Below are 13,680 nucleotides of genomic sequence, written 5' to 3'. Positions count from 1 at the left end.
AGAAAGGCACATTAGGAAATTATTTGAGCATACATGGAAAAGAAAGAGTCAGATTATCAAAACCACTCTCCCCATCACTGTGAAGGTTGATATCTCACACAGCACAGAATTTAAGGTTTGAATCTGTCATGTCACATTGTAAAAGATCAAGAAAAAGTGAAAAGAGACAGATTACACAGAAATAATGACTCTTTGGGCAAAATAAAAATCAGCTTCCCGACAGCTGTTTAGTATCAGCATCTCTCAAGAGGTGGGCAGGACTTTCCTACAGTTTCATAAAGCATATAATATTAGCTAAAAGACATGCTGTCATCATGAAAGTCAACATTTCCTATGACCTTCCCTAAGGATAACACACTTTACAATGTAGTTATTCCAGGCTGAAAATCATTCTGATATTGAATATTCCTGTGCCATCTTTCCACTTCAGAGAACAGCTCACCCAACACCATTCTAAACATGTGTCAAGCTGATTTATATCCATTTCCATAAACCTACCTAATATTTTCCTCCTTTGCATGACAGGTGTACCATCAAAATAATCCCAAAATCAGACTTTCTGGAGCGTTGTCATTGAAAGATGTTACTCAGATAGATAGAGTTGGGATGAGCAGCTCAGCAGCTTCTCACATTTTTCTGAGACTCCCAGAAAGAGTTTCTTCAAAACCCCTAAATGGCAATGAGGCCCTAGCTACTTTCCATTAGGAATTTTTAGAGCTCATTTACAGGTAGATATCTTTAAAAACACCAACTAGATTCATTGTCTAATGCTATCCTTTCCTGTCTTTTCTAAACAACAGGTCATAGTTCCTGAGACTTTAATTCTCAGCATTAAGAACAATAGAAAAATTTCCAAACCACCTAACAATAGCTGGATTTAAGAACTTTACATATTTCCATTTTTGTTTTGCATGTTTGTCTGTCCAGAAACCTTCTCCTCCTGTGTAACTTCTCATGTTTCAATCCACTGACCAGTTTCAGACCACAGCTGATGAAATCTTATGTCACTGTCACATTTTCTGGAAAATCCCTTCACCAGGATTTCTTCTCCTGGGAAGCTGAGAAGCCTCAGAGAGACATGAAAGCAATAATTATCTGATTGCTTCTCCTGTGTTTTGCTGCTTTGGAATGTGTTTGGACATTGTTTACCAACTGGTCATTGTTTGATTGGTTCCATGTGAATTGTTGTGACTTAATGACCAATCACCATCAGCTGTGTCAGACTCTCTGAGTCAGGCATGAGTTTTTATTATTCATTCTTGTTAACCCTTCTGTCTGTATCCTTTTCTCTTTCTTTAGTGTAGTTTTGGCATAGCATTCTTTAATATAATATCATATAATAAAAATGAGCCTTCTGAGAACATGGAGTCAGATTCTCCATTCCTCCTTCGTCCTGGGGACCTCAAATACCACAGTCTTATTTCTTCTCACAACCTACATGATCTCAGCCCCTGCACCTCACCCAGAAGGCAGATGTGGGACACACAGGGACTGTGTCTTGGCTGGCAAGAGCCCTCAGTGGCCTTCTTCAGCCACCTCCCAAGCTAACCCCAAAGCACCCACACAGGGGAAAGGCACTTCCTACCACATTTACCCACCCTACCTGTGCCTAAATGTCATCCTGGCAAAGGGCCAGATGCTGAGTGGCCTTTGGGACTGGACAGAAGGTGGGGATTCCCACAGGACAAGCGTGGCAGTGCCAGGGCTGCAGCTGAAGCTCACCTGTGCAGGAGAAGTCGTCCACGCGCACGTAGCCCGCGACGCAGTCGCAGCGGTAGGAGCCCGGCAGGTTCACACACACGGTGTTGGCGTGGCAGTAGTGCATCTTGGCAGCACACTCATCAATGTCTGCAGGACAAAAACACCCAGGGAAGCTACAGTCAGACTCAGTGAAATGAGTAACGTGACGTCACAGAAAATAAAGTCCATTTACAACGCCAAAGGCAATCTGCTTACACGCTAGTACTGAAAAACAAGGCAAATTCAGTAAAAAATTCTCCTTAAAATAGATTTAATAAGTAAGTAATAGATTATATAAAATCTATAAATAATAGATAAAACTACAATATATAGATAATAATATAGATAATAGATTATTAACAATACTATATATCTAATATATATCGTATATATAATGCATCTAATATATATAGATATATATCTATTATATGTATAATGTATCTAAAATATAGATAATACAATATATATCTAATATCGTGACATTACAGAAAATAAAGTCCATTTACAACGCCAAAGGCAATCTGCTTAAACGCTAGTACTGAAAAACAAGGCAAATTCAGTAAAAAATTCTCCTTAAAATAGATTTAATAAATAAATAAATAGATTAGATAAAATCTATAAATAAGAGATAAATCTATAATATATAGATAATAATATAGATAATCTATAGATAATAGATTATTAATAAAAATATATATCTAATACATATTATATATAATGTATCTAATAAATATATATCTATTATATATATAATATATCTAATATATAGACAATATATATCTAATAACGTGACATATATATCTAATAACGTGATATTACAGAAAATAAATTCCATTTACAACGCCAAAGGCAATCTGTTTAAATGCTAGTACTGAAAAACAAGGCAAATTTAGTAAAAATATTCCTTTAAATAGATTTATTAAATAAATAAATAGATTAGATAAAATCTATAAATAAGAGATAAATCTATAATATATAGATAATAATATAGAGTAATCTATAGATAATAGATTATTAATAATAATATATATCTAATATATATAATATATAATGTATCTAATATATAGATATATATCTAATATATAATATATATAATATATAATATATAGATATTATAATATATATCTAATAATGTCACATATAATATATATATAATAATGTGACATTACAGAAAATAAATTCCATTTACAATGCCAAAGGCAATCTGTTTCAATGCTAGTACTGAAAAACAAGGCAAATTCAGTAAAACATTCTCTTTAAAATAGTTTTAATAAATAAATAAATAGATTATATAAAATCTATAAATAAGAGATACATCTATAAATATATTGGTAATAATATAAATAATCTATAGATAATAGATTATTAATAAAAATATATATCTAATACATATTATATATATAATGTATCTAATAAATATATATATCTATTATATATATAATATATCTAATATATAGATAATATAATATATATCTAATAACGTGACATATATATCTAATAACGTGACATTACAGAAAATAAATTCCATTTACAAAGCCAAAGGCAATCTGTTGAAATACTAGTACTGAAAAACAAGGCAAATTTAGTAAAAATATTACTTTAAATAGATTTATTAAATAAATCAATAGATTAGATAAAATCTATAAATAAGAGATAAATCTATAAATATATCGGTAATAATATAGATAATCTATAGATAATAGATTGTTAATAAAGATACATAAAAATATAAATATAAATATATATATATTATATAATGTATCTAATATATATCTGATATTTATAGATATATATCTAATATATTATTTGTATAATGAATATATTGATAATATTATATATCTAATATATAGATAATATCATATATAATATATATCTTATATAGATAACATAATATATATCTTATATAGATAATAATATAGATAAATCTATAAATATAGATAATCTATAAATAATAGATTTAATAATTAAATAAATAAATTCCAGTAAGAAAATTCCTTAAAACTCCTGTATCATAGCAATGTCTTCCTTCCCACTGTTCTTCATGAAACGTTATTTCTTTTTTTAATTCCTGCAAAGCAATCTGCCAGAGCAGATTCCAGTGCCCAGTTGCACAGTGAGTTCTTCACCTCTCCAGACTCACCCAAGTGCTCTGGCAATGCCCTGGATACACACACACAGCTGCTGCAGGAGGTACTGGCCAGGGCTCTCTGCCACCTCCACATGTCACACAAGGAGACTGAACCAGTCACCTAAGCCCATTTTATGGTTTGCATCACGTCAAAGCAAAAAAAAAAAAAAACATTATTAAGGAGCAGCAAAAGTTTGACCTCATGTCTCTGCTTAAGCAATCTCTATTGCAGCTGCAAATCCAAAATCCAAAACTGTTTTCACAACAGTGACTCAAACCTGTCATTTATGTGCCTGTTTAAATATCTCAGAGCTCTGTCATATTGTAAACTGTAACATCTTCTCCCTTCCTTTTTGACAAAACCAGATATTACACTGAAGAATTGTGTACACTTTATTTTTTTCTCAGCAGGATAGATTTTCTGCTTAGCAGCGCAGATTTTACATGAAGTAATTCATGGTTTTCAAAATATTAATTCTAGTGTTACATATGTCCAACACAAGGAACGATGAATCAGAGACATTTTTCCCCCTATTCCTTTCTTTTTGTTATTGATTGCTCACACTCTGGAAAGGTATCAATTGCCAGCAGAGCTGAAGAACCTCCTTGGCTCGTGGAGCGGCCACCCCACAGTGCAGCCTCCTGTCACACCCCTCTGCACCCCATCTACAGTGTCCCTTCTCCCTCCACACCGTGCTTGTGGAAGCAGCACCAAAACAGCAGCATTCAGCCCCAGAATGGGGTGGGGGGAAGTTTAATTCTGCACATGCTGGGTTCTTGGTTACCTAAAATCAGGTATCTTGTTCAACCTTCCTAAACTGAGGCAGCTGCAGTTGAGATGCACCCCCATTTTCCAGGCTCTGAAAATGAAACACATGCCAGCTACACTCACGCTTTCTACATTACAGACATCTGTCCAGCAGGAGCTACCAGCTAAATCTCTTTGTGCTGGCCAGCAAACAGCTGGCAGCTGGCAGCACTTTCTGACTGCTGCCAACTTGGGATGAATTAGAAATGATGGCCTGGAGGCAAAATACTTTGTATACCACTGCAAACACCTTAAACTATCTCGTTCTTGCATTTCTGTTGTTTCAGTTGCAGTGCCACTTGATGAAATGAATTTTAAAAAGTCAGGAGCATCAGTATATGAAAGATAAAAGCCAGGAAAAATCCTCCCACATGTCTTGTTATCACACCACTGAGTGCATGAGCCACTTGGGAAACTCTCAGGTGTTGACGTGTGTTCACACTGATCTGCTTGCAGACTATTTTTAATAGGCTTTTGGAGCATAGCTTTGAGGAGTTTTGCTCTTGCATATCTAATAATTTTCTAGCATAAAAGGAAAAGGAATGAAAAGAGGTCTGCAAAGAAAGCAAGAATGTCAAACCAGCAAAGAATTCACCTGAAAATTAACCTTATGCACTACCCTTCATCTCCTGCTCCCTCACTACACTTCTCTTTATTCCCCCAAGGGGAAGTGAGAGGATTAAAAGTCTCAGAGGTGAAGGAATTTGAACTTAGATTCATTGCAAAAACAGCCCAGGTTGCTGCAACAAAAAATATGAGAATACCCAGAGATAAAAAGAAAATTCACTGCCTACATGAAAATACTGCCATGAGAGAATATCTCAAAAGGAGACTAACGACTTCAAGTGATGACTTGACTATAAATAGAAAAATTGAGAAAATCTGGCACTGGGTCACTGCAGAAGTTCCAGAGCCCAGGAAGAAAAAGCCTGAGCCTAACAAAGAAAGCAGAAGTAAAAATAAAAGCAAAAAAGATCTGTCTCTTCAAACTTTGTTCATTTATTTAACTGTCTTTGCAATCTTTAGGGGTTACATTTTCCATAAACCCTTTCAGCATTTCAGATTTTCTTTTACCTTTGCAGTATTAGCCTTTCACTAATACAAGCATTTTCTTTAGAGAGAACAATATTGAGAGGTCAAAACTGGCAGCAGAATTTTCTTACTAAAGCCTGTAGGGCAACACTAAATCTGTTGCTCTGGACCACAATGCTACAAATACTTGTAAAAGGTTAGGTATTCATCACAAAAAGCTTTGGGTTTTTTACTTAATATTGTTAGAGTAAAAGCCATAAAGCACACAGTGGTATATATCAGCTCAGCTGTAATGGAGCTCAAATTGTGATTCATGTGTATGGATTGCTTGTCGCATTTGAAATATTAAAGCTCATCTTCTAGTGGTCTTTGGAGGTGACAAAAATACATGATTTATGCTTCTCTCCAGGCTGGTGAAGTAGTTTGTTTTTCTTTTAAAAAGGTATACTTATGGTCTTTAAAATGAGACTTGGCACAGCATAATTATCACACACATATCAGCAGCTTCCACCTACATCAGCTCACACTCTGCACCAACAGAGACACTTGGGCTCCAGCTTTCACCGAGGTCTGGGCTGGCCTGGGAAGGGACTGGGACACCACTGGGCTCCAGTGTCTCCCCAGCAGCCAGTGAAGCAGGGTTCACCATCAGTGCAGAGCTCTCCTTGCACACCCCATAGCTAATTAGCATCTCCATGACTCTGCTGCAATAAACAGAGAATGTCAGCTCAGAGGCAATAATAAAATACCTGTCACTGGCTGTGCCAGCGCACTCAGCAGTGCTGTGAGCACACTGGGATGTAAAACACAAGGACAGGGTCTCAGAGGAGCTGCCTGCTCAGCACCTGACAGGTCAGCACCTCATACCAACCAACGAAACCAGGTGGGAGGGGAAGACAATACAAATGGTGTTCAACCATGGAAACCAAGGAAAGAGGTTTTCTCATCTGCAAATGTACTTTACTAACTGTCCAAACCACTTAAGCCTCTTTATGCTTGATTTAGAATCCCATTACTACATATCTGTGATGATAAAGATGACAACAAGACACCAGATCTCAACTAGAGCATCTCTTTATTGTTTGTCCTCCCCAATAAGTCACATCAAACCAAAATAATTTCAGCTGTAAAGAAGGCACAATAGCTATGGATGGCAATGGCAGTTCTGTCCATTCAGCCCAAGGTGAAATGGAACTATTGGTTTTTAAACTGTTAGTCCTGTAATAACCATGAGGGAACAATTCTGAAACAAAGCAATCTCTGCCTCTGGAATTGTACACCACCCCTTCCATGCACTTAACAATAATCCCTTTACACATCAGTATTGTCATCACCTGTTGTCTGGGGCTTCCTTTCAGTTTAACTGCTGAAAGACAGTAACATACAAATCAAAACAAAATGAAACAAACTATGAAGTGTTCCAGAGCAGTAACAGATTATGGTTTTTATCATAATCAATTTTTCCATTTGCAGCTATCTCCCAGTTACTCGCTTTCCAGTTGGGGACTATACCAAATAAAATTAGAATTTTTGGGAACTCTGTAGGGAAGCAAAGGCAGAAAATCAAAAACAGGGAAAAAAAACCCAGCTTTGCAGAAAGCTCTGATGTCTAATTCATGTTTATTAATGCGGGGGAGGATTCCCCTCCCCTCTTTTTATTCCAGCCAGCACTATGCATTTACTTGAACAGTATTAGACCCTGGTGTACATAATCAGGGTTCTTAAAAATGTGAAATCAAACAGTGTTACTATTTAAGTAATGTCAAACCTTAAAGTATGTTCACAAGCTGATGGAATCATATCAATGAAGTGTCCAAAACAGCAGAGAGCAGCAGTATTGGAGCACGAGACAGGTCCTAAAATTTCAGCCACCCTGTGCTTCTGCTAAAATGAACACATGCCATTTCCACTGCACTGGCTTACTGCTCCTTGTTCATTATACCTGCCTGCTCTCCAGATTCTCCCTGATTCTGCCCTCCCCTGCTCTTATCTCCTTTCCACTGTCAAACTCACTTGACTTCAGCTCCACTTGCCTTTCTAGTTTTCCTTTTCATCCTCCCTCTGCCTGTCTCCTTTCTCATACATCTCATGCTTCTAACATAGCCCACACCTGGTTTTTACCTTTAGCACAGGCCTGGTTTCTCAGATTGTGCCCCAGAACCCTCAGGGAGCCATACAGCACCAGACACAGCAGTCAGCAGTTCCCCATGAGCTGGCAGCAGCTCAGCCTCCCCCAGCTGCCTGAGTGAGACGAGACTCATTGCTGGCAGCAAATGTTTAGGCTGGCCTTAAAACTGTTTACCAACAACTGTTCACCAGCTTCCATGGTGGCAATTCATCTCCTCCAGGGCAGGGCAGCAGCACAACTCTGCCTTGGGGATGGAGCTACTGCCCATTCAGAGGCAGGCAAAGAGCCCAAAAGAGGAGCAGATGAGCCAAAGAAAAATGTCCCTTTCAACAGGGCTGAGAAATATTAGCCTAATGTCATTAAGTAACTAACTAGTCAAAAATGCATTCATAAATTAGGGCTGGTGTAGCATCACCTGGGAATCCAAAGGCAATAAAATAACTATCAATATAATAATATCAGGAAGCATTATCATTTTGACTTTTAGAGCATCATTAAAAGGGTGCAGCCTCTTCCTCTGCACACAGCAGAAAAGTGCTTTACACTGATGTACCCACTTTATGATCAGTGCAAGAGGATCAATATTCCAAATCTGCTTTCTGTCTATTTAACTGCTGCTCTAGGGATGGAAACTGTAGAACTATCAGGTTAAACGACTAAACAAATAAGTATTTTAAAGCACAGATTCTCATGCAAATCACACTTGAACAGTCACATTTTCCAGTGCAGACCAGCCCCCAAAAAAGCATTCCCCCAAAAATAAAAATTCAGGGGAAGGTTCCTGGTCTTTATTTCAACAATATTAAGCTTAAATACTTTCACCATTCACACTCAAGGAAGAAACTGATTATTCTCAAAAAGAGATCACAACATTTTGCTACCTGTTTCTCAGCTACAGTAGTAAACCTGCCCAGGAACGTGGTTGTTTCCTGAACTCTGTCCTAGGGAAGCCTTAGATGTTAAAATTCCTAGGTACAACACAATCCCTACTCCATCCTAGTTATTGCTTACAATAATACACAAGTCATCAGCTTCTTTACTTGAGCTTATGACTTTTTGCTGAAAAAATGAAAATTTTAGAAAAGACACCTGATTTGCACAGCCTGAATCTGCAATGATCTGACCAATTCCCTGACTCTCTGGAGTGAGAGAATTTCATCTATAGTCTTTTTTTGTCATCATTCCTCAAAACAACACAATCCTATCTTGAAGGGCAGCACTCAGCCCTTTAAAAATCCCTTTAAAAATCTTGCTGTTCAGACAACCTAGTGTCCCTCTCAGCAAGAAGTTTTTTCCTTTTATTATGCTGATAAATTCTGCTTCTCTCTAAGGAAAACTGAAAATTTGCAGTTCCACTCTCCTTTATGCTTTCCATCATTTCCATCATTACACTGGCAAATTATGTGCACTGGTTTGGTGGGAGGGTCCCAAAGAACCTTGAGATCTCTTAGGATAAACCAGTTTATTTAAATTGAATCTCTCCTAAAAGATCATTTCAATCAGTTCAAAAGCTGCCATTGATGTGTTAATATCAAAGAAAAGTAATGTGGTGTTGTTTTTAACATAAAGGAACTGTTTTCTTAACCCTAAGTGCATTCACTTGATAAATACATTAATAGAAAATGTTCACAGACTTAATACTTTCTTTAAAATGTTTGCAGCTATAGCTCTTAGGGATGGTTGATAATTTATTCATAAGGTATCTCTGACAGTTGCAAATAAGTTATTTTAAGAAATATGCAGCCAGAATTCACATATGATAACACAGCTTAAGAGAATGCAGATTAAAAATAATCACAGAAAGCAGAATGAAACATTTGGGGAAACAGGTTTTGGCTAACAGCAGCAGCTCAGTCATTTGCTCCAACATGCCAAAGCAACTAGGAAAAACAAGTCAAAATTCTGCTTGTTCTGCTGTAGCAGCTGCTGTGATGTTTAGAACTAAGTGAAGTTTAAAAAGATTGCTTTATCTGGGATTACTCAAGCCTTTTAATTTTTTCCTTCTAATTATTCTTTGAAACTATACTGATATTTCTATTTAGAATGCACAGCAGCAGAACAGGCTACTAAGGAGTGTGCCTGAGTGGGTGTAAGGATTTTTCTTCAAAGATGCTGCTGGATTTGCTCTTCCCCTCAGTGGCTTATGAGAGACCATGTAACAAGCAAGTCACTTCTCATTTTGGGGCCTGCCTGGCCAGCAGGATTCAGGACTTTTACCCAAGGCAGTGCCACCTTCCTTCCCTGCTCTCCAGCTACTCCCTGGCCCCTTGGACTCCATCAAGGCAGGTCAATGATGCCTCTGAGGACACTCTGCTGTGAGGGATTCCTGGATTCCGAGGAACATTCATTGCATCCTCTCATGGACATTATGGCACACAGGTTCTTGGACACCCCCAGGTATTTGAACATACTCAGGAATACCAGCAGCTGCTTGAAGTAAGAATTTTGTATTTCAGGGAAACGACCTGGTGTCCTTCAGAAAGGAAAAAAAAAAAAAGACAATGATGACTGCTGCCTCTTGAACTGTATTAAGTGCTCTGCAAAGAGCAAGATGTAATGACAGGTAGATGAGAAATACTGAGAAGCTGCTTCATTCTGAGCCTTCAAACTGACAGAGGGTGGCTTTAGATTAGACATTGGGAAGAAATTCTTTCATGTGAGGGTGGTGAGGCAAGAGCAGCACGCCCAGAGGGGTCGTGGTGCCCCATCCCTGGAGGTGTTCTAGGGGAAGGTGTCCTTCCCCATGGCAGGGGAGCTGGAAATAGGTGCTCTGTAAGGCCCCTTCCATCCCAAACCATTCTGTGACCCTTTGCAACTTCTGCTGATTATAACCAGACCACTTGAACTAAAGTGGAGGTAATCCCATATAAACTGATTATAACCAGACCACTTGAACTAAAGTGGAGGTAATCCCATATAAACTGGGGCTGGCCCTGCAGGAGCTGGTGGGTGTCAGAACTTTGCAGGAGAAGATGTTTGCTCTTTGTAGAGTTGCACCCAGGAGATTTCAGGGGTCACAGAGCTCTGGCTGTATCCCCCAGGAACTGCACTACATCACAAACCAGCAGAGACCTGGGCTCTCTCTACCACAGTCAGAGCCATGGTCCTGGCAATGGTGCCAAGCACTCTGCAGCAGGGGACAGCTAAATTCAGTGAAAGGTAAGAGAGAAGCTCAGAAAAAGAATGCCTTTCAAATAGAATGCATTTTGAAAGCTTCTCTTATAAAAAATATTGAATGAGAAATAAACTCATGTAGCTGTAAGTCTCATAATGATGTTAGGGTTTTTTCATGCATATTTTATCTTAAAAACAGCTCCAAAATTGCTGTTCTTTTTATTATTTTTATGAAAGATGTTGTGTTCAATATTTTACATTGTAAATGCTTTCATCCATCAGCCATACTTTTCCAAAGTTAGTAAATAATCATACTTGGACATGTTATCTTTTTCAGAAGAGTTTTCTTAAGGCTACTCTGCAAGTGTTAATTTAGGAATAAATAAACATTTCTACAGATGTGATAAGCAAAATGTTGGTGTTCCTTGTAGATATAATAAATGCTTGCATAGGCATTGCAACATGTAGCCAATAAAGAAAATATTGCTTAAATTCACCATAATAATCACGTTTGGCAGTGCAACAGAAATTAAACAGCACAGAAAACATCAAAAACCACTGGCTTTTCCTGTCCTGCCTCAGGTATGGTGTATATTTTTTCTAGAAAGCAGGAGATGTTATTGCAATCTCCTAGCTGCTGAGGAGAAGATAGTGGGGGAAAAAAGGCTTATCACACCAATCCTTTCCCCCCAAGATGGTTTGGTAAGGAAAACAGTAAATGGTGAGCTAGTCTGTCACCCTCTGCCAGCACAGCACATCCCCAGGCAGCTGCAAGCTTTGGGGTTTGCCATCAGCTGCAAGCTTTGGGGTTTGCCATCAGCTGCAAGCTTTGGGGTTTGCCATCAGCTGCAAGCTTTGGGGTTTGCAATCAGGATTTGCAATCTGGTGCAAGCTTTGGGGTTTGCCATCAGGATTTGCCATCAGCTGCAAGCTTTGGGGTTTGCAATCAGGATTTGCCATCAGCTGCAAGCTTTGGGGTTTGCCATCAACTGCAAGCTTTGGGGTTTGCCATCAGGATTTGCCATCAGCTGCAAGCTTTGGGGTTTGCAATCAGGATTTGGACACTTCCCCACCACCCCCCTGTTGAAACCTGGAGCAATGGCAGGGTCTGATCTGAGCCTGTTCCCTCACAAATCCACACAGACCAACAAATATGTCAGTATCTGGGAAGGCCCTTCCCTTACAGAAGTGGTGCTCACAATTTGCTTCCCTGGGACACAGAGGGACCTAACTGCTTTGCCCTGGCTAGAGCCCAGGATAGAAACCTCACCAAATTACCCCAGGGAAAGAAGTGGGAAGAGTTATATGTAATAAATCTAACTGGACTACTCTCCCTTAGTAGTACTCTTCCTTAGTACCACTCTTTCACCCATTTTTCTTCTTCAAAGGCTCTTAATGCACAAGAATTCATTCTAAATCTAACTACTGCATGCTTAGCTGTAAGAGTCACCATTACATAAGTCTACTACAAATAAAAGGTTATGCTGCTACTGCTCACAAATATATTATTGCTCATTAGAAAACAAAGCAAAATAATCACCTCCTTCTCAGGAAAATAGCTCTGTTCCCTAGAATGACTGCTCCTACTTTACTACATAAATGTACTCCCAAAGCCAGGCTTGCTTTGGCTTTGATTTCACTTTTGAAAGAAACTCCTGGATCTCAGCAAGCAATGATGAAATAAATTCTGCTATCCAAAAAAAAGGAATGCAAGATTTCTGTAACAGATTCACCCCCTTATTTATTGGTATTTTTTAATCTTTCCAAACAGTCTGAGAGACACCAGTGAATGCTTACACAGAGGGAGGGTGGAAGGGAAGAGATGAGGGTTTGTTTTTTTTCTGATCTTCCCTTTACCTGTATTAGCCAAGCAGTACAATACATTGAAATAACTCTATCCATTTTCATCCAGCTCATACCTTACCTTTTCAACCCCCTCCATCTGATTTTACTAATGGCTGGGGCTGAACAATGGATCATTATATCAAAATGAGCAATTCTTTCTTCATGCCATTATACTGAGAGTAATTATAGTAAATATCTCATTCCATCAGCATGTGTGTCATGCCATCATCCACCATTTTTCTTTCACTCTCTATTTTTTGTCCAATACTCTTACCCAGTTTTTCTCCTTCTATATACATCCTGCCATATTGACTGGCTTACTCTTTCAAATCCACACAGATGCTATCTTCAAATGATGAATTGTAGAAGGCTGCCCATGTAATTGATCTAGAATCCCTGTGCCCACAGCAACGTTTTATTGTGGCATTTTGAAGGATGCTGTAGCTCTCTGAAAAATTAAATGCTTATGAAAACTGTATGGGGCTTTTTTGGGGTGGTGTCTTTATCATGCTTGAAAAAGCCCCTGGACAACTACTAGTCTAGTATTTTGTAATGACTTTAGGTATATATTGTCACAATAAATGAGATAGATAATATGTTAGTAGCAAAAATCATTTCCAATTAATATTCCACAATTTTGCACGGAAGCAATTTTTTCACTCAAGGACTATTTGTGCAGAACAATATTGTCCCACGCTGCCAAACACCAACTGTGCCCTATCTTCTCTATTTATGGCCTTCATTTTCCTAACTATTCTCTTAACATCTTTTCAGCAATTCATTATTCAGCTGTTTCCATCACATCTTGTTCCCCTATCCAGCTCTGCTGAAAAATCCATGAGGAAGCAGTGAAGTGGCAGAGTCATCACCACTGCTGAGCTGGCA

General features: G+C 38.2%; 1 protein-coding gene across 2 annotated transcripts in view; it reads right to left on the bottom strand.

Annotated features, from left to right (window-relative positions):
• The window catches only part of NELL1 (neural EGFL like 1), a 313,642-nt gene that overhangs the window by 158,959 nt on the left and 141,003 nt on the right, over positions 1-13,680 (bottom strand). For both annotated transcript variants that reach the window (XM_036383625.2, XM_036383624.2), the window contains exon 13: positions 1,723-1,848. In XM_036383625.2, the coding sequence (XP_036239518.1) occupies positions 1,723-1,848 (126 nt within the window). The remainder of the gene's footprint in view (positions 1-1,722; positions 1,849-13,680) is intronic.

The sequence above is a fragment of the Molothrus ater genome, chromosome 6 (assembly GCF_012460135.2).
Source record: "Molothrus ater isolate BHLD 08-10-18 breed brown headed cowbird chromosome 6, BPBGC_Mater_1.1, whole genome shotgun sequence".
NCBI lineage: Eukaryota > Metazoa > Chordata > Aves > Passeriformes > Icteridae > Molothrus > Molothrus ater.
Note: the sequence above shows the minus strand (reverse complement) of the source record. Positions and strands in the feature narration are given on the sequence as shown.